The sequence below is a fragment of the Neofelis nebulosa genome, chromosome 17, assembly GCF_028018385.1.
Source record: "Neofelis nebulosa isolate mNeoNeb1 chromosome 17, mNeoNeb1.pri, whole genome shotgun sequence".
NCBI lineage: Eukaryota > Metazoa > Chordata > Mammalia > Carnivora > Felidae > Neofelis > Neofelis nebulosa.
The window spans coordinates 16,722,527-16,743,513 of NC_080798.1; the positions used below are offsets into that span (position 1 = coordinate 16,722,527).

A 20,987-nucleotide genomic window follows, 5' to 3' on the forward strand; every position below is an offset into this window, starting at 1 on the left:
TATTATATTTTTGTGTTTTCAACTTTTTACATGTGGAAATATATTATGCATGTAATTCTGACTTTTTTTAAACTCAAAATTATATTCCTGAGATTTATCTGTGTTAATTTTAGTAGCTATGGTTTCCTGAATTTTTGTCTGCTCAAATGTAATGTATTCCACCATGTAAACCATAATTTATCCATTGAAGGTCATTTGAGTTGTTTTCATTTTGTGCTATTATAAATGTTAAGTGCTGTGAACCTTATACGTGACTATTGGTGTACAAATGCTGGAGTTTGTATAGAGAACATAGCCAGGAATTTACTAAATAATGCTATTTACTTTCCAAAGTGCTTGTATTAATTTACATTTCTCATAGTTGTGTGTGAGAGTACTCACTGCTCTATACTCAAAATTGACCAATTAAAATTTTTTTTGCCAATTTGATGAGTGTGAAATATTATCTGCTATACTTGCCATCTGAATTTCTTTGATTACAAAATAAATTGGGCATCTTTTGGATTTGGATTTCCACTTTTGTGAGGTGCCTGCTCAAGTCTTTTGCTCATTTTGGGGAAGGTTGTCTTTTGTATATATGCTTGTAGTTTATATTTTTGATTTTGGTATTTTGTTTTAAGTAAACTTTGTATTCTAAAATCATAAAGATATTCTCAAATTGTCTTCTAAAGATTTTCCTTTCATATTTAGGGCTTGAATCAATTGAAATTGATTTTTGAGATTGAAGTAAGAATTTAATTTCTGTGCCTTAGTGGAAAACCAAATGTCCTAGAGTTATTGAAGAAATGAGCTCTCTTTGCTCATTGTTCAGAATGTTACATGACTTGAGTCAAAATCAAGAATCAAATGCTTAACTGACTAAGCATCTTAATGTATCGGATTATAGTATATTTATGGGTCTGATTTTGAGCTCTATTCCATTTCATTGATCTCTGTTTCCTTATGCCAGTACCACACTTTCTTAATTAAAATACTTTATTATAAGATGGGATATCTGGAGCACCTGCGTGGCTCAGTCAGCTAAGTATCTGACTCTTGATTTCAGCTCAAGTGGTGATCTTACAATTTGTGGGATGGAGCCCCATGTCTGGCTCTATGCTGAGCATGGAGTCTGCCTGGGATTCTCTCTCTCTCTCTCTCTCTCTCTCTCTCTCTCTCTCTCTCTCTCTCTCTCTCTCTCTCCCTCCCTCCCTCCCCTACTCATGTACACTCTCCCTCTCTCTCAAAATAAATAAATAAACATGAAAAAAAAAAAAAAAAGAACAGGATATCTGTTAGGGCAAGTCCCCTACACCTTGTTTTATGTTTTTCAGAATTTCTTCTTTGCCCATTGGCCATCTGAATAGTTTAGAGCCAACTTGTCAATTTCCACCAGAAAACAACAAAAAAAGTGATTGGCTTTGATTGAAATTTTACTTATACTCTATATCAGTTTTGTAAATTTTTCTATTTGTAAATTTTTTATTCTGTAGTTTATCTCTCCATTTATTTAGGTTTTAAATTTTCCTTTGGTATGTTTCATAATTTTCTTCATAAAGGCCATGCATATCTTCTGTTAGAATAATTCCTAGGCATCTTAGTTTTGTTACTATGTTAAAATATTATATATATATATATATATATATATATATATATATATATATATATTTATATTTGTTGGTTATGTTTTAAAATGAACTTAACTTTTATACATTGACCTTATATCCAGCAATGCTGCCAAGCTTTCTCATTAATGCTAATAGTTTTTAGATTTCTTTGGATTTTTTTCTATGGGCAGGCTATCTGTGAATCATTTTAAATTCTTATACCTTTAATTTCTTTTTCCTATTGCCCTCTTAGATCTCCAGTACAGTATGAACTAAAGTAGTGATAGCAGGCATTCTTTTTTTAAAGTTTTTATTTTAATTCTAGTTAGTTAACATATCATGTATTAGTTTCAGGTGTACAGTAAATGATTCAAAAATTTCATACATCACCCAGTGCTCATCACAAGTGCACTGCTTAATCCCCATCACCTATTTAACCCATCCTCCAACCCCCCCTTACCCCCAGTAACCATCAGTTCTCTGTATTTAAGTCTATTTCTTGGTTTGTCTCTTTTTCTCTCTTTTTTCCTCTTTGCTTGTTTGGTTTCTTAAATTCCACATGAATGAATTATATGGTATTTGTCTTTGACTTATTCCACTTAGCATAAGACTATCTAACTCTATCCATGTCATTGCAAATGGTAAGATTTCATTCTTTTTTATGACTGAATAATATTCCATTGTATATATATACCACATTGTCTTTATCCATTCATCAATCAATGAACAGTTGGGCTGCTTCCATAATTTGGTTATTGTGAATAATGCTGCTATAAACATAGGGGTGCATGTATCCTTTTGAATTAGTGTTTTTGTATTCTTGGTAAACACCCAGTAATGCAATTGCTGGACCATAAGGTAGTTCTATATTTAACTTTTTGAGGAAGCTCCATACTGTTTTCCACAGTAGCTGCAACAGTGTGCATTCCCAACAGTGCATGAGGTATCCTTTTTCTCTACATCTTTGTCAACACCTGTTGTTTCTTGTGCTGTTGATTTTAGCCATCCTGACAGGTGTAAGAAGTGATATATCTCATTGTAGTTTCCATTGCATTTCCCTGATCATGAGTGATGATGAGCATCTTTTTATGTGTCTGTTGGCCACCTGTATATGTTCTTTGGAGAAATGTCTGTTTATGTCTTCTGCCCATTTTTTAAATGGATTATTTGGGGGTTGGCTATTGAGTTGTATAAGTCCTTTATATATAATTTTGGATAGTAACCCTTTATCAGATATGTTATTTGCAAATATTTTTGTGTATGGTGTAATAAAGTGGTCCAGTTTCATTCTTTTGCATGTTGCTGTCCAGTTTTCCTAACACCATTTTTTGAGGTGACTATCTTTCTTCCATTGGATATGCTTTCCTGTTGTGTTGAAGATTAGATAACCATATAATTATTGGTTTATTTCTGGGTTTTCTATTCTATTCTGTTGATCTATATGTCTATTTTTGTGCCAGTACCATACTGTTTTTTTTTAAAGATTTTACTTTTAAGTAATCTCTACACCACATGTGGAGCTCAAACTCACAACCCCAAGATCAAGAGTCAGTTGGCTCCACCAACTGAGTCAGCCAGGCAGGCACCCCTGGCACCATATACTGTTTTTATTATTACAGCCTTGTAATGTAACTTAAGTCTGGAATTATGATGCCTTCAGCTCTGCTTTGCTTTTTCAAAGTTGCTTTTGCTATTTGGGGTCTTTTCTGGTTCCATATACAAATTTTAGGATTATCTGCTCTTCTTCTGTGAAAAATGTTGTTGTTATTTTGCTATGGATTTCATTAAATGTTTAGATTGCTTTGGGTAGTACAGACACTTAAACAGTATTTGTTCTTCCAGTCCATGAGCATGGAATATCTTTCTGTTTCTTTATGTCATCTTTAGTTCCTTTCATCAGTGTTTTATAGTTTTCAGAATATAGGTCTTTTACCTCTTTGCTTAAGTTTATTCCAATGTATCTTACTGGTTTTGGTACAGTTGTAATTGGATTGTTTTCTTAATTTCTCTTTCTGCTGCTTCATAATTGGTGTATGAAATGCAACAGATTTTTGTACATTGATTTTGTATCCTGCAACTTTACTGAATTCATGTATCAGTTCTAGCAATTTTTTGGTGGAGTCTTTTGGATTTTCTATATAGAATATCATGTCATCTACAAATAGTGAAAATTTGACTTCTTCCTTGCCTATTTGGATGCCTTTTATTTCTTTTTGTTGTGTGATGATAGCAGGCATTCTTTTCCCCTTTGGTCTTAATGAGAGTGCTTTCATATTTTGTTATTAATAATTCTGATGTTTAAAGGTTTTTGGTAGATACCTTTTTGTTCCTGTTTGCTAGAGTTTCATTGTGGAAAGCTTTTGAGTTTCAATAAATGTTTTTCTTTATCCATAGATGATTAGATGGTTTTTAGTTTTTTATCTGTTAATGTGGTGAATTACATATTACATTTTTAATGTTGAACCAACTTTGTAGTCCTGATACCAATCCATTTTTACAGCTTTTTCATTCATGGCTACTTGCTCTTTGCCAATATATTTAATATTTTTTGCATCTATGTTAATCAGTGAAGTTGACCTTCAGTTTTTCCTTCATGAACTCTTCTTGTCAGATTTTAGAATCAAGATACTAGTCTCATAAAATCTATTGGTGAGTATTCCTCTTTTTCTTCCTTAGAATAATTTGTGTAAAATCAAAATTCTTTGTTTTTTGAATGTTTGGTAGAACTTTGTTCATCTTGTCCTGTGATTTTCTTGTAAAAAGAATTTCTTGTGAAAAGACTAATTCAGTTTGTTCTAAGATTCTGTTTCTCCTATAGTAATGAAGTTACAGCATTTTTTCCTGAGAATTTTTATGTCCTATGTAAACTTTCAAATTTATTAAAGTTGTCCATTATCTTCTCTTATCTAAAGTTGGTAGTATATGTAACTATGACCTCTTTTTCCTCCCAAAAAGGGAGAAACAAATTTTTCCATGGATTTATCATTTTTTTTTAGTATTTTCAGTCATTTTTCTCTTCACTGACGCTCTCTAATTTATCTTTTTAAAAATTTCATTTATTCCTCCTCTTTATTAGTTAATTCCTCCTGCATTTATTTATGCTGTTCTCTTTTTTTAAGTTTTGGGTTTTTTCAAAAAAAATTTTAGTGTTTATTATTTATTTTTGAGAGACAGAGTACAAGTGGGGGAGGGGCAGAGAGAGAAAGACACACAGAATCTGAAGCAGGCTCCAGGCTCTGAGCTGTCAGCATAGAGCTAGATGCGGGGCTTTAATTCATAAACTACTAGATCATGACCTGAGCTTAAGTTGGATACTTAACCAATTAAGCCACCCAGGTGCCCTTCTTTTCTTAAGTTTTAAAGTTAGATAATTCATTATTTTTGAGGCTTTCTTTTTTCTATTATAAGCACTTAAGACTATATTAGGGATATATTCCACATGTTTTGATATGTCATCTTTTTGTTGTCATGTATATCTAATCATTTTCTAATTTCCATTGATTTCTTCTGGACCCATGAATTAAGTAGAATTTTTAAGTTCCAAATTAAAAATTTTTTAATTGCATTGTGGTTACAGAAGATGGTCTATTTAATTCAAATTCTTTGAAAACTTATTTTATGTCTTAGTGGTTAAGTGGTTGTTGTGTCCTAAAAAATGTTATCTGTTTCTGGTTGTGGAGTGTACAGCATTTGATATATGTTCATTGGATTAAGCTCATTAATTTTGCTGATCAAATCTTCTGTGTCTTTATTGATTTAAAAAAAATCTCTGAGGGGCACCTGGATGGCTCAGCTGGTTGAGCATCCAACTCTTGATTTTTGACTGAGGTCATGATTTCATGGTTTCATGGGTTCAAGCCCCATGTCAGGCTCTGTGCAGTGACCCTGTGGAGACCTGCTTTGAATTCTGTCTCTCTCCCCTTCTCTCTGGCTCTTCGCCATGCACGTACGCTCTCTCTCTCTCTCTCTCTATTTCTCTCTCTCTCTCAAAATAAATAAATAAACATTAAAAAATTATTTAAAAAATTCTGATGATGAATATATACATTTTTTTAGAATTCTGACAATTGGTTCTTTCTGTTTTGAAAATATTTTATTAGGTCATATGTTTTTGGATTGTTCTATCTTTCTGGTAAATTCTTCCATATATTATTGTTACCCTTTTTAAATCTACTGATGATTTTTCTCTTAATTATTTTGCTTGATATTAGTGTAGCTATATTAGTCTTCTTTTGTTAATACTTGATGTAGTTTTTCTATCCCTTTTTTCTCTTATTTTCTGTGTTTCTCTTGTAAACAGTATATATAGCTAAAAAGTTTTTTATTCTATGATAATCTGTGTTTTAACTAAATGATGGCAGTCAATTACATGTTTTGGTATTACTAATTGAATTGGACTTATTTCTACCATCTTATTTTCTTTTAATAAATTCTTTTTCCATTTTTTTCTTGTTTCTTGACTTTTTCTCCATCTGCTAATTTGAAAGTTATACAGTCTATTTTTTTTCCTTGTATTGATTAGCTTAGAAAATTTAACATTTATGGGACACCTGGCTAGCTCAGTGAGCAGAGCCTTCAATCTTGATCTTGGAGTTGTAAGTTAGAGCCCCACATTGGGTTAGCAATTACTTAAAAATAAAATCTTTAAAAAAATTTAACTCTATAATCATCTTAACAAAGTCTAAAATCATTCTTTACCTTAATTTTTTCCTCCCTTAAAAATATAAGAACCTTAGAATGTTTTAACTTCACTTACTCTCATTTCAGTTCTTATTTCTTTTAATCTCATAAATGGTTATTTTGTTTTATGAAGTTACAAAAGTAGACCATTAATTTTAGTGTTGTTTAGATTTACCTATGTTTCATTTTCTTCATTCACCATTCTTCTCTATATACCAGAACTTTTACCTGTGTCAAATCCTTTATCAATAAATACACTATATAAACTATTTTGTTATTTATTCATTTGTTTTGTATATTTATTTTGATATCATGCATGTAAGAATCTTTTTATATATGCATTCATAAATTGACAGTTATTTTTCTCAGCACCTTAAAGATAACACTCTATACTTTTCTGCCTTCTATTGTTACTATTGAGAAGTCAGTTCTGTTAATATTTTCTTCCTTGCTTCTGTTAAAAACTTCCTTCTCTTTGTTCATGTTACTGTATATTTTCACTGTGGTTTATCTAAATGTAATTTTTTTAAGTTTATTTATTTGTTTTGAGAGAAAGAGAGAGTGGGGGCAGGGGAAGAGAGAGAGGGAGAGAGAAAGAATCCCAAGCTGGCTTTGCACTGTCAGTGCGAAGCCCTGTGTGGGGCTCCAGCTCACAAACCGTGAGATCATGACCTGAGCGAAAGTCAGATGCTTAACTGAATGAGCTACCCAGGCACCCCTAAATGTAGATTTCATTAAAAAATTTTTTTTAATGTTTTTACTTATTTCTGAGACAGAGAGAGACAGAGTGTCAGCAGGGGAGGGGCAGAGAGAAAGGGAGACATAGAATCCAAAGCAGGCACCAGGCTCTGAGCTGTTAGCACAGAGCCTGACGTGGGGCTCGAACTTGTGAACCATGAGATCATGACCTGGGGTGAGGTTGGAGGCTCAACCAACTGAGCCACCCAGGTGCCCCATATTTCATTTTAATGGCTCTACTTAAGATTTATTATGATTCTTGTATCTGACCATTCTGGCCTTAACAGTTTCTGGGTAATGATCAATGGTTATTTCTTCACATATTATTACTCCCCTATTCACTGTATTTTCTTTTCCTAAAATTCCAGTTAGATGTGCCTATGACCTTCTTTCTCATGCAGGTTAAACTGATGCTTTAAACCGATCCAGGTTAAACAGTTGCCCCTTACTGACTCAAAAGTAACTTTTGAAGTCTTTTTGACCTCTGGGAGTTTACCTTAATTTTTTGCCAGATTTGCAACACATCTAAAAAGATATTTTCTCTCTTTTACACAACATCTTAAGTTTGTTTGTTTTAATATGTCTGGTTTGTCATTTTAACTAGCCTGCTGTATTGCTGGACAGGGATCCTGTGTACTGTTAAAGGATCTAGTTACTCACTACCATGTTGCTCTAATTTTATACCCATATACACGCCCTCTGAATGAGAAAGGATGCATCTACACCTTTTGGTAACGTGGTAGATGAAATATAATATCATAATGTGTTTTCTTAGTTTTCTTTGAACACATGAGATTGATTTTGTTACATGCCTTTATTACCCAGTTATTTTTAAAATTGTCTCTTCACATCATTTGTCTGTTTTTAAAATTTTTTTAACGTTTATTTATTTTTGAGACAGAGAGAGACAGAGCATGAACAGGGGAGGGGCAGAGAGAGAGAGAGGGAGACACAGAATCAGAAGCAGGCTCCAGGCTCTGAGCCATCAGCCCAGAGCCCGACGCGGGGCTCGAACTCACGGACCGCGAGATCGTGACCCGAGCCGAAGTCGGACGCTCAACCGACTGAGCCACCCAGGCGCCCCTCATTTGTCTGCTTTTAATGGACCATAGTTCTTTTTACTTATCTATAAGGTCTCTTCCTTATTCAGGATTTTATTCTTTTGTCTCACATTAAAAACAGATTAAAATTATTTTAATTATGGTAAGACACATATAACAAAATTTACTCTTAACTGTTTTTAAAGTACTGTCTATTCACTATCATTAAGTACTTTCATAGTGTTGTGCTACCATCACCAGCATCTTGCCATAGAACTCTTTTTATCTTGTAAGACTGAAACTATACACATTAAACAGTAATTCTCCATTCTCCCTTTCCCCAGTCTCAATAACCATCATTCCACCTTCTCTCTGTGACTTGCACAGCTGTAAGTACCTTACATAAGTAGAATCATACAGCGTTTGTCTTCTTTTGACTGGCTTATTTCACATGGGGTAATCAAAGTTCATTCATCTTGTAGCATGTGTCACAGTTTCCTTTTTCTTTAATGTTTGCTTATTTATTTTGAGAGAGAAAGAGAGAGAGCGAGCAAGCCAGGGAGGGGCAGAGAAGGAGAGAGAATCCCAAGCAGGCTCCACGCTGTCAGCACAGAGCCCAACACGGGACTTGAACTCATGAACCATAAGATCATGACCTGAGCCCAAAATCAAGAGTCTGATGCTTAACTAACTGAGCCACCCAGGTGCCCCACAATTTTTTCCTTTTTAAAAGTGAAATAATATTCTATTGTATGTATATATCACATTTTGTTTATCCATTTAATGACATATGTTTTGGTTGCTTCCATCTTTTGGCTATTATAAATAATGCTCCTATGAACATATGGGTAAAAATACCTGTTTGAAACCTTGCTTTCAGTTCTCTTGGGTATATACTTAGAAGTGGAATTGCTGGATCTTATGGTAATTTTATTTTTAATTTTTGAGGAACTGTTATACTGTTTTCCACAGAGGCTCTCCCATTTCTCACCATTCACCAACAGTGCCAAGGGTTCCAGTTTCCCCACATTTTCACCAACACCTGTTCTTTTCTTGTTTGTTTTTAATCTTTTTTTTTCCCTTTTTTATTTTAGAGAGCGCGCGAGCAGGGGAGAAGGGCAGAGGGAGAGAGAGACTCTTGAGCAGGCTCCACACTCAGTTCAGAGCCCAACATGGGGCTCAGTCCCACAACCCTAGGATCATGACCTGAGCTGAAATCAAGAGTTGGATGCTCAACCAACTGAGCCACCCAGCCACCCTTTTCTTTCTTTCTTTTTTTTAACAGTAGCCATCCTAATGAGTATGAAGTGGCATTTTGTGGTTTTGATTTGCATTTCCCTAATGATTAGTGATGTTGAACATCTTTTCATGCTTGTTGGACATTTGTATCTCTTCTTTGGAAAAATGTGTATTCAAGACCTTTGTCTATTTTTAAATTGTTTTCTTACTGAGTTGTAGGAGTTCTTTATATATTCTGGATATATATGCATTTTCAGATGCATGATTTGCAGATGTTTCACCCCATTTTGTGGGTTGCTTTTTTACTTTGATGATTTTAATCTTTAATGCATAGAAGTTTTTAATTTTTATGAAATTCCGTTTTTTTACTTCCTCTTTTGTTGTCTATGTTTTATAGTATTATAACCAATAAATCATTGCTAAAGTCAATGTTATGAGGATTTTTTTTTCTCTATGTTAACAACTAAAAATATTTCAGTTTTAGGTCTTACATTTAGGTCTTTGATCCACTTGGGGTTAACTTTTGTATATGATGTAAAGCAAGAGCCCAGCTTTATTGTTTTGCATGTGGATATCGAATTTTCACTGCATTTGTTAAAAGCCTGTCCTTTCCCCATTGAATGGTCTTGGCACCCTTATCATCTGTATGTCTTCTTTGGAAAAATGTCTATTCATGTTTTCTACCCATTTCTTAACTGGATTGTTTTTTGGCTGTTGAGTTCTATAAGTTCTTTACAGATTTTGGATACCAACCCTTTATCAGATATGTCATTTGCAAAAACCTTCTCCCATTTTGTAGGTTGCCTTTTAGTTTTATTGATTGTTTCCTTCACTGTGCAGAAGCTTCTTATTTTTATGAAGTCTCAATAGTTTATTTTTGCTTTTGTTTCCCTAGCCTCAGGAGACCTATCTAGTGAGAAGTTGCTACGACCACTGTCAAAGAGGTTACTGCTTGTGTTCTCCTCTAGGATTTTAATGGTTTCCTGCCTCACATTGAGGTCTTTAATCCATTTTGAATTTACTTTTGTGTATGGTGTAAGAAAGTGGTCCAGTTTCATTCTCTTGCGTGTTGCTGTCCAGTTTTCCCAATACCATTTGTTGAAGAGACTTTATTCTGTTGGATATTCTTTACTGCTTTGTCAAAGATTATTTGGCCATATAGTTTTGGGTTCATTCCTGGGCTTTCTTTTCTGTTCCATTGATCTATGTGTCTGTTTTTGTGCCAGTACCATATTGTCTTGATCACTACAGCTTTGTAATATAATATGAAGTCTGGAATTGTGATGCCTCCAGCTTTGCGTTTCTTTTTCAAGATTGCTTTGGCTATTCAGGGTCTTTTGTGGTTCCATACAAATTTTAGGATTGTTTGTTCTAGCTCTGTGAAAAATGCTATTGGTATTTTGCTAGGGATTGCATTAAATGTGTAGATTGCTTTGGGTAGTATAGACAGGTTAACAATATTTGCTTTCCAATTCTTAAGTATGGAATGTTTTTCCATTTCTTTGTGTCGTCTTCAATTTCTTTCATCGGTGTTTTATAGTTTTCAGAGTATAGGTCTTTTCATCTCTTTGGTTAGATTTATTCCTAGGTATCTTATTGTTTTGGGTGCAGTTGCAAATGGGATTGATTCCTTGATTTCTGTTTCTGCTGCTTCATTATTGGTTTATACAAATGCAACAGATTTTTGTACATTGATTTTGTATCCTGAAACTTTACTGAATTCATGTATCAATTCTAGCAGTTTTTTGGTGGAGTCTTTTGGATTTTCTGTATAGAGTATCATGTCATCTACAAATAGTAGATCCTTGCCAATTTGGATGCCTTTTACTTCTTGTGGTTTCTGATTGCTGTGGCTTGTACTTCCAGTTCTATGTTAAATACCCGTGGTAAGAGTGGACATTCCTGTCTTGTTCCTGACCATAGTGGAAGAGTGCTCAGTTCTTCCTCAATGAGAATAAGATTAGCTGTGGGTTTTTCCTATTTGTTGGCACCCTTATCAAAAGTCATTTGACTATACATGTGAGGGTTTATTTTTGGACTTTCTGTTTTCTATTCCATTAGTCTGTATGTCTCTTTATGCCAGTACCACACTGTTTTGATTACTGTAGAACTTTGAAGAAAGTTCTGAAGTCAGGAAGTGTGAGATCTCCAACTTTCTTCTTCCTTTTCAAGATTGTTTTGACTATTCAGGGTCCATTGAGTTTCCATATGAATTTTTCTTATTTCTTGAAAAAAACATAATTGGAATTTCGATATGGATTGCACTGAGTCTGTAGGTAGCTTTAGGTAGTATGGCTGTCTTAGTAATATTAATGTTGTAACCATGAATTCAGGATATCTCCATTTATTTACATCTTCTTTAATTTCTTTCAGCAAAGTTTTGTAGTTTTTTCATTGTACCAGTTTTTCATCTCGTTAATTCCTATTTTATTCTTTTTCATGCTATTGTAAATAGAGTTGTTTTGTTAATTTCCTTTTCAGATTGTTGATTGTGCATAGAAATACAACTGATTTTGGTGTGTTGACTTTGTATTTTGCTACTATGCTGAATTTGTTAATTCTAAGTGGTGGGGGTGATGTAGAGTCTTTAGTGTTTCCACATATAAGAGCATATCATCTACAAATTTTAGTTTTTCCTTTATAATTTGGATTTTTAAAATGTATTTTTCTTGACTAATTGCTCTGGCTAGAACATCTAGTACTATACTGACTAAAAGTGGTCAAAGTGGGCATTCTTGCCTTGTTCCTGATCTTAAAGGAGAGTTTTCAGTCCTTCACCATTGAATATGATGTTAGCTGTTGGCTTTTCATATATGGCTTCTATTATGTTGAAGTAGTTTCCTTTTGTTGCCAGTTTGTTCAGTGTTTTTATCATAAAAGGGTGTTGAATTTTATAAAATGCTTTTTCTGCATCATTTGAGTTTTTTCCTTCATTTTGTTAATGTGTGTTACATTAATTTTTGCTGAACCATCCTTGCATTCCAGCAACAAATTCAACTTGCTCATGGTGTATAAGCCTTATAATATGCTGTTGAATTCAGTTTGCTAGTATTTGTTGATGAGGTTTACATCAGTGCTCGTAAGGGATATTGGTCTCTAGTTTTCTTATGGTATCTTACTTTGGCTTTTGTATCAGAGTAATGCTGGCCACATAGAATGAGTTTGGAAGTCTTCACTCCTCTTCATTTCTTTGGAAGAGTTTGAGGAGGATTATGTGAATTCTTAAACCTGTGATAGAATTCACCACAGACACTATCTGGTCTTAGGCCTTTATTTGTTGGAAGGCTTTGGATTACAGATTCAGTCAACTTACTAGTTATGGGTCTGTTCAGGTTTTCTTTCTTTATGATTCAGTCTTAGAAGGTTGTGTGTTTCTTAGAATTTGTCCGTTTTATCCAGTTTATCGGCATGCAGTTGTCCATACTACTCTCTTATAATCCTTTTTGTTTCTCTATAATTGGTAGTAATGTGGCCCCTTTCATTTCTGATTTTAGTTACTTGAGTCTTGTTTTTCCCCTAGTCAGTCCAACTAAAAGTTTGTCAGCTTTGTCACTCTTTTTGAAGAACTAACTCTTGGTTTTGTTGATTCTATTATTTTTCTATGTATTTTGTTGATCTCTACTTCAGTATATTCTTTTTCCTAGCTTTGGGTTTAGTTTGCTCTTTGTCTAGTTTGTTCACATGTAAAGTTAGGTTGTTGATTTGCAATCTTTCTTTTTTAATGTAAGCATTAACAGCTTTACATTTCCCTTTTAGCACTGCTTTTGATAATTTCCCATAATTTCCCATAATTTTTGGTATGTTATATTTTTCTTTTCATTGGTTTCAAGATACCCTGTGATTTCTTCTTTGACCCATTGGTTGTTTAAGTGTGTGTTGTTTAATTTCCACATATTTGTGGATTTTTCCAGTATTATTTTGCTATTGATTTCTAGTTTCATTTCATTATGATTGAGAAAGATAATTTGTATGATTTCAGTCTTTTAAAATTTATTAATGCACGGGGGCACCTGGGTGGCTCAGTTGGTTGAGCATCCAGTTTCGGCTCAGGTCATGATCTCGCAGTTCACAGCTTCAAGCCCCATGTTGGGCTCTGGGCTTACAGCTCAGAGCCTGGAGCCTTCTTCAGATTCTGTGTCTCCCTGTCTCTCTCTGCCCCTCCCCCATCACGCTCTGTGTCTCTCTCAAAAATAAATAAAAACATTAAAAATTTTTTAAATTTATTAATGCATGTTTTATGGACAGCATATAGTCTTATCCTGGATACATGTTTACTATTTTGATAAACTTTAGGATTTAAAAAAAAAATTCTTGAAGTCAGTTTGCCAAACTGAAAAATCTGAGAGAATGGTGCTCCACAAGACTGTGCTTATTTCAGATAGTTTCTGCAAGTTTGGGGATCTTCAGGGCCACTCTCATTTGACTAGCTGGCTACAGATAAGAGGGTGCCCACAGTCACCCTCAGGTTTGATAACTCACAACAGTGACCTCCAGAGGTCAGGAAAGAACCATATTATGATTACAGTTTTATTGTAACAAAAGATAACAAAGAACCAGCCAAAAGCAGAGCCACCAATGGCAAGGTCTGGCAGAGTTGCAAACATGAAAGGGCCTTCCAGACATCTCAATATTCAAAAGAATAAGCTTTCAAGAGAGCTTCAGTGTTACAGAGTTATTTGTTTGTTTGTGTTTTGGTTTAACTAGGTAGGTATGATTGAGTGGATCATTGCCCAATGCACAATGTGATTCAGTCTCCATCCTCCTTCCCTTCCCAGACTGATACCATGATAGCTCAAAGCACCAACCCTTTAATCACATGGTTGGTCTTTCTGGCATGGCTAGCCTCCATCCTAAGTCATCACATTAGCAAAAACCATCTAGGGGCATGCCATGAGTCATAAACTATAGCTATAAACTATCAAGTATGGGGGCACCTGGGTGGCTCAGTCAGTTAAGTGTCTGACTTTAGCTCAGGTCATGATCTCACAACTCGTGAGTTCAAGCCCTGCATCAGGCTCTGTGCTGAAGCTCAGGGCCGGAGCCTGCTTCAAATTCTGTGTCTCCCTCTCTCTCTGCCCCCTGCCTCCCCCATTCGTGCTCGCTCTCTCTCTCTCTCTCAAAAGTAAATAAAATATTAAACTATCAGGTATGGTCCAAGGCCTCACAATTATACCCCTTCCAGTAACTTAGAGTGGTTAGAGGGTTACCTCTTGGAACTATGGACAAAACCCTGCCAAATTCTTTATTACCCAGTTTTTTAAAAAATTCACTATGACACTCTGACTGTAATTGAATGAAAGTAATAGGTTAATTTTAGAATTAATGGCTTTACATTTTGGTTCTTCATATAGAAAAACCAAGTATGCATCTTCTCCCTTTATTCAAATTTAAGGGGGGGGGCCAGGTCCCTCATTAGAATTGTAAGGCTTTTTGCTCATTTCTTGCAAAGTTTATTTTTAGGGTATTTTCCCTCTTCATTGTTGTTGTCAATGTTAGTTATCTCCTGATGTTATTTTCTTTATGCCTTCCTCTATTGCTTTTTAAAATTGATTCAGAAGTTGCAAAATGATACAATCTTATTTGAAAAAAATAAGTATAAATAGTATAGTAATCTCCCTTCTTCTACATAGCTTCTACATTCTATTTGCCTTTTATTTATGGTATGATTCATTTCTGGTGTTTTGCAAGTCACAACATATTCATAATTCTTTTTAATGGTCACTATTATTAGCTGTTGTTATTATTACTTTTGTGACATTTCTTGACTAATATTCCAGTACTGTGTGTGTTTTGTGATTCTGTATTTTAATCTTTTTCAGTATAAATCATTGAACAAGTTGATTTTCAAAAAAAATTTTTTTAACATGTATTCATTTTTGAGAGATGGAAAGGGACAGAGCATGAGTGGAGTAGGGGCAGAGAGAGAAGGAGACACAGAATCTGAAGCAGGCTCCAAGCTCTGAGCTGTCAGCACAGAACCCAACGCGGGGCTTGAACCCACAGACTGTGAGATCATGACCTGAGCTGAAGTTGGATACTTAACTGACTGAACCACCCAGGCACCCCAGAACAAGTTGATTTTCATTACATTTAATTTCATATCATGTGATATTAATATTCTTAGCCATGATTTTTTTGGTTTACATTTGTTCCTTCTTAATCTCTTTTGGTTTGTTCTCTTTTCCCAAATATCTTAATGTTGGATGGAGTGCTCTGGGGTTCATTACTTGCTCCTTTCTCTTCTCTTTATACTCATTCTCTTGGTAATATATTCTCTTTAACTGCCATGTATATGCTGGCAATTTCTAGTTTAAAATCTCTAGTCCAGACTTCTATCTTAAATTCAGTCTTATGGGTCCATAACGCTGCCTTCTCAGCATTTCCATTTCAATGTCTAAAATCAACTTGGCTGGGTGGCTGTCAGTTAAGCGTCTGACTCTTAATTTCGGCTTGGGTCATGATCTTGCAGTTCGTGAGTTCGAGCTCTGGATCAGGCTCTGTGCAGACAGTGTGGAGCTTGCTTGGGATTCTCTCCCTCTCTTTCTGCCCCTTCCCCGCTCATGCCATCTCTCTCTTTCAAAATAAATAAATATTTTTAAAAATAAAAATTAAAAACACTTTAAGTTTATTATGTTCAAAACTGAACTCCAGATCTTACATATATCCCCACCTAAACCTGCTGTGCCCATGGCCTTTCCCATCAATGGTGATGGCTAATCCATTCTTCTATTGCTCAGAACATAAACTTTGAAGGCTTGCTCATCTCTTTTTACTGTTACTTTCCATATCCAATCTGTCAGGATATCCTCTTGGCATTTCCTACAAAATACATCTAGAATCTGGCCACCTCACTATACCTCCATTGATAGCTCTCTGGTCTGGGTCCTCATCATCTTCACCTGGATTACTACATTCATAGGTCCCCTTACTTCTTCCATATTTGCCTCCATTCAGTATTTTCATTGAACTGTACATAAGTATCACTCCTCTACTCCACAGACACTTCAGTGGCTTTCCATCCCACTCAGGATAAGAACCAAATTCCTTAGAAAGTATATAAACCTTAAATAATCTTATCTTTTATTTCCTGACTTCATCTCCTACAACACCTCTCCAGACACACTGGCCTTCTTGCTATTCCCTAAACATATCATATGTGCTTCTACTTTTAGGCTATTTCTTCTGCCCACAGTGCTGTTTCTCAATATCTAAGTGACTGACTTCTTCACTTATTTCAAATCTTTGCTTAAATGTTAATTTATTAATTATTCCTAATTTACCAACATTTGACTGACTTTACCAACATTCCTAATCTCTTTTACCCTGCTTTTCTTCTTCTGAAGCACTTAGTACCTTCTAACATATAATAAAATTTACTCATTTAGCATTTATTTCCTATCTCCCCCAAGAATATAAGGTCCATAAAGGTAAGGATCTTTGTTTTGTTTAATATCAAAAGCATTAGAAGACTTTGGCACAAGGTTTGATAAATATTCTTGCAAGAAACAACTATAATAATGGATGTTATTTCAGTGCTTGTATTATTCATACATGCGTAAAATTATAACCAAGTCCATCCATCTCCATAATTCCTTATTGACATGAGATTTACCTTTCTGATTTTTAAAAAAAATGTTTATTTTGAGAGAGAAAGTGTGAGGGAGGGGCAGAGAGGGGGGCAGGGACAGAGGATCCAAAGTGGGTTCCATGCTATCAGCACAGAGCCTGATGCAGGGCTTGACCTCACAAACCGCGAGATCATGACCTGAGCTGAAGTTGGATGCTTAACCGACTGAGCTACTCAGGCACCCCTACCTTACTAATTTTCTTATAATTTCTAATCATTCCTCTTCAAGTTTCTGTATGATCTATTTTCAGTTTCTTACAAACATCAGAACTACAAAAGCCAATGTTCTTATGGGTTTTATTTGTTATTAAATACACATACTTCACTTTATGAATGTAAATTCAGAAATGTTTCTTCTGGTACATCATAGAGGAGACATGTTTTTAAATTATTTTTCAGGCTGGGAATCTAGGTGTGAGACTGAAGAATTAACCTCAAAGCAAGATATTTATGAAGCACAGTCATCCCAGAAGATTCTAGAAAAACTTACAAGCTGTGGCCTTGAGTATTCCAGTTTAAGAGAAGAATGGAAATGTGAGGACCATTTTGAGACACAGCCAGTAAATCAGAAGGCATGTTTCAAGGAAGAGACAATCACTCATGAAGAACCCCTTGTTAATAAAAGAGCACAAGAATATAACAAATCTTGGGGAAATTTCCATCTGAACACACTGCTTCATACACAACAGATAACCACCAAAGAGGAGAAAGTGCATAAACATGATACACATAAGAAAAGCTTTAAAAAAAATTTAATGGCCATTAAGCCCAAGAGTATCTATACAGAGAAAAAACTTTTGAAATGTAATGACTGTGAAAAAGTCTTTAGCCAGAGCTCATCTCTTACTCTTCATCAAAGAATTCATACTGGAGAGAAACCATATAAATGTGTAGAATGTGGAAAAGCCTTCAGCCAGAGATCAAATCTTGTTCAACACCAGAGGATTCATACTGGAGAGAAACCCTATGAATGTAAGGAATGTAGGAAAGCCTTCAGTCAGAATGCACACCTAGTTCAGCATCTGAGAGTTCATACTGGAGAAAAACCTTATGAATGCAAAGTGTGTAGGAAAGCCTTTAGCCAGTTTGCTTACCTTGCTCAACATCAGAGAGTTCATACTGGAGAGAAGCCTTATGAATGTATTGAATGTGGAAAAGCATTTAGCAATAGATCATCCATTGCTCAACACCAGAGAGTTCATACTGGTGAGAAACCTTATGAATGTAGTGTCTGTGGGAAAGCATTTAGCCTTCGTGCATACCTTACTGTACACCAGAGAATACATACTGGAGAGAGACCCTATGAATGTAAGGAATGTGGGAAGGCTTTCAGCCAGAATTCACATCTTGCTCAACATCAGAGAATTCATACTGGAGAAAAACCTTATAAATGTCAAGAATGTAGGAAAGCATTCAGCCAGATTGCCTACCTTGCCCAACATCAAAGAGTTCATACTGGAGAGAAACCCTATGAATGTATTAAGTGTGGGAAGGCTTTTAGCAATGACTCATCCCTTACTCAGCATCAGAGAGTTCATACTGGAGAGAAGCCTTATGAATGTAACGTTTGTGGAAAGGCTTTCAGTTACTGTGGATCCCTTGCACAACATCAGAGAATTCATACTGGAGAGAGACCCTATGAATGTAAGGAATGCAAGAAAACTTTCAGGCAGCATGCACACCTTGCTCATCATCAGAGAATCCATCTTGGGGAGTCACTTTCACCACCCAATCCAGTCAATCACCAAGTTCTCTAGACACTATCTCATAAATATATCCAGAATTTATATTCTTTTTTTTCTATCTCTAAAGTCACCGTAGATTCATCTCACCTCAATCACCATACTGTAGCTTTCCAAGAGGTCTTCTTATATCAACTTTTGATCCCCTTAAATTCATTCCCACCATGCCCCAAACTGATTTTTTTGAGTATAAGAATACATCACTGCCTCCAGTTAAAACTTTTTTTCTTTTTTGGCTTATTATTTTCTTAAGCTAATATCCTCAGTCTTTAAACTGTCTATGAGGTGCTTCATTATCTGGCTCTTACATACCTTTCAGTCTTATTTTATTTATTCCAGTCTCCTTCACTGAGCACTAGGCACTTCCCAGGACTAAGAGCTTAGATTCTGGAAAATCAGCTCTACAACTGCTGTGGCATTGTACGACTTTGAGTAATTTGTTTGACTTATCTAAACCTCAGGGTTTTCTTTAATTCTTAAAATAGGGATAATAAAGGATACTGTATTGTAGAACTGTGATTATTAAATGATATAGTGTCTGTTGTAGACTGATGCATATAAAGGAATAAATTTGCATGTAAAGTGCTTCACGTAGCACATCAATTATAGCAGATATTCAATAAATCATAATAGCTAACGTGTATTGAGTGTCTACTCTGCACCAGGCACTGTTCTACATACTCAGCATATGTTAAGTTACTTACTCCACAGCTAGAACAAAATTCTTCAGTGGACAAAGTAGAACATCCCTGGGAAGCAGCAGGTCAGAATTAAGAAAACCTAAACATTTTAGAAACATAAGTGGGAGTCTTTGCACTCTAGATATGTAATCAGGATAGACAAGTAGTAGAACTACTAACACCTACAACCAGTTTTAGGAAGTTTCTAAAGAGAATTGGATAAACAATATAAGGAGAATGATGATTGAGAAGAATACAGAACTCACATATAGATCAAGAAAAGAATAGAGGATCACAACTCCAAAAAACCAATAAACATAGAAATTCATACTGTCCCATAAAAATACACCAGGCCCACGCAATTGTATGGGTGAATCTAAGTAATTTAAGAAGCATTTAAATTGTTCTACACCACAGAAAAGTACAAAGTTTGTGAATGTTTTAGCCAGTGGTTGTAAAATTTAAACCAAATAGGAATTGAGGGTAAAAAGCTACAGACAAATATATATAGGGTTTCCTATATATATTTTATATATATATATATGATATATATATATATGATATATATATATATCATATATATATATGATATATATATTATGTATATAATTTCTCCTTCAGTGAATATTGAGTACCTACTGTTTGCTGGACATGGTTTTAGACACAAGGAGACAATAGTGATCAATGATAAGACTATGTCTTCATGGAATTAAATTTCAAAGGCTAAAATCATTAACACTTAAATATAAAACAATAGATTTTCTAGACCTAGCAAAATGAAAAATAATCAACTGAGGAGTATTATATGGTCTAAGCTGAAGAGAGAGCCTAATAAAAGTTGTCAGCTATTCCTAATTCACAAATTCACTCCAATTAGAACCAAAATTCCTCAGGTCTTTTTTCCTTTTAATTTCACAGCTTTGTTCTAAATTCATCTATGAAGTGTGAACTCTTAAGCAAGACAGCTGTCGAGTCTGACCTATGTCTAGAAATTCTGCATATGATTAAGATGGCTTAGACCCATAGAGAAAAGATGGATTTGGGGTTATTAGAATAATTGTTTATATCCATTACAGTAAGGGAAAAGCAAACAAAATCATAGTGAACTATTTCAAAATCATTACATTGGCAAAAGCATCATAGTACCAATTACTGGAAAGATGTGGAGCAGTACGAATGTTCATACAGTGCTATTGGAAGTAGTTGTATTTAGGATAATTTAGCAATATCTAGTAAAGTTGAAAATGCAGATACTCTCTGACCCAGCAGTTCCGCACTTAAACCTCTTATAGTCTCTCCTCTCTTCATGTGTCTAGAGAAGTATACATGAAAGTCTATTTCAGTATTATTTAAGAATGAAAAGCTTAAAGCAACCAAAATAACCATTAGGGTGAATAGAAGTTAGATCCCAAGTTAAAAAGAATGAAGTAGAGATATTTCTGTCAGCATGGATAAATCTTAAAACAATATTAATGAAATTGAATTAGACAGTATTTTGTATTATACGGTACCATTTATATAAAGTTTGAAAATATGCAAATTGATGCTGTGTGTATTTTCCATGGCTAAATACAATATAGATTTAGTATAACAACATTCATGGAAATAATAATTAAATCCAAAACAGTGGTGACCTCTGGAGGGGGAGAAAAAGC

The 20,987-nt window shown here is 34.8% G+C and overlaps 1 protein-coding gene across 3 annotated transcripts in view; it reads left to right on the forward strand.

Moving 5' to 3' along the window:
• The window catches only part of LOC131500318 (zinc finger protein 570), a 38,009-nt gene extending 18,716 nt beyond the window's left edge, over nt 1-19,293 (forward strand). For all 3 annotated transcript variants that reach the window (XM_058709402.1, XM_058709400.1, XM_058709401.1), the window contains exon 5: nt 17,310-19,293. In XM_058709402.1, coding sequence (XP_058565385.1) covers nt 17,310-18,667 — 1,358 coding nt within the window. In that variant the 3' untranslated portion in view covers nt 18,668-19,293. The remainder of the gene's footprint in view (nt 1-17,309) is intronic.
• The last annotated feature ends 1,694 nt before the right edge of the window (nt 19,294-20,987 follow it).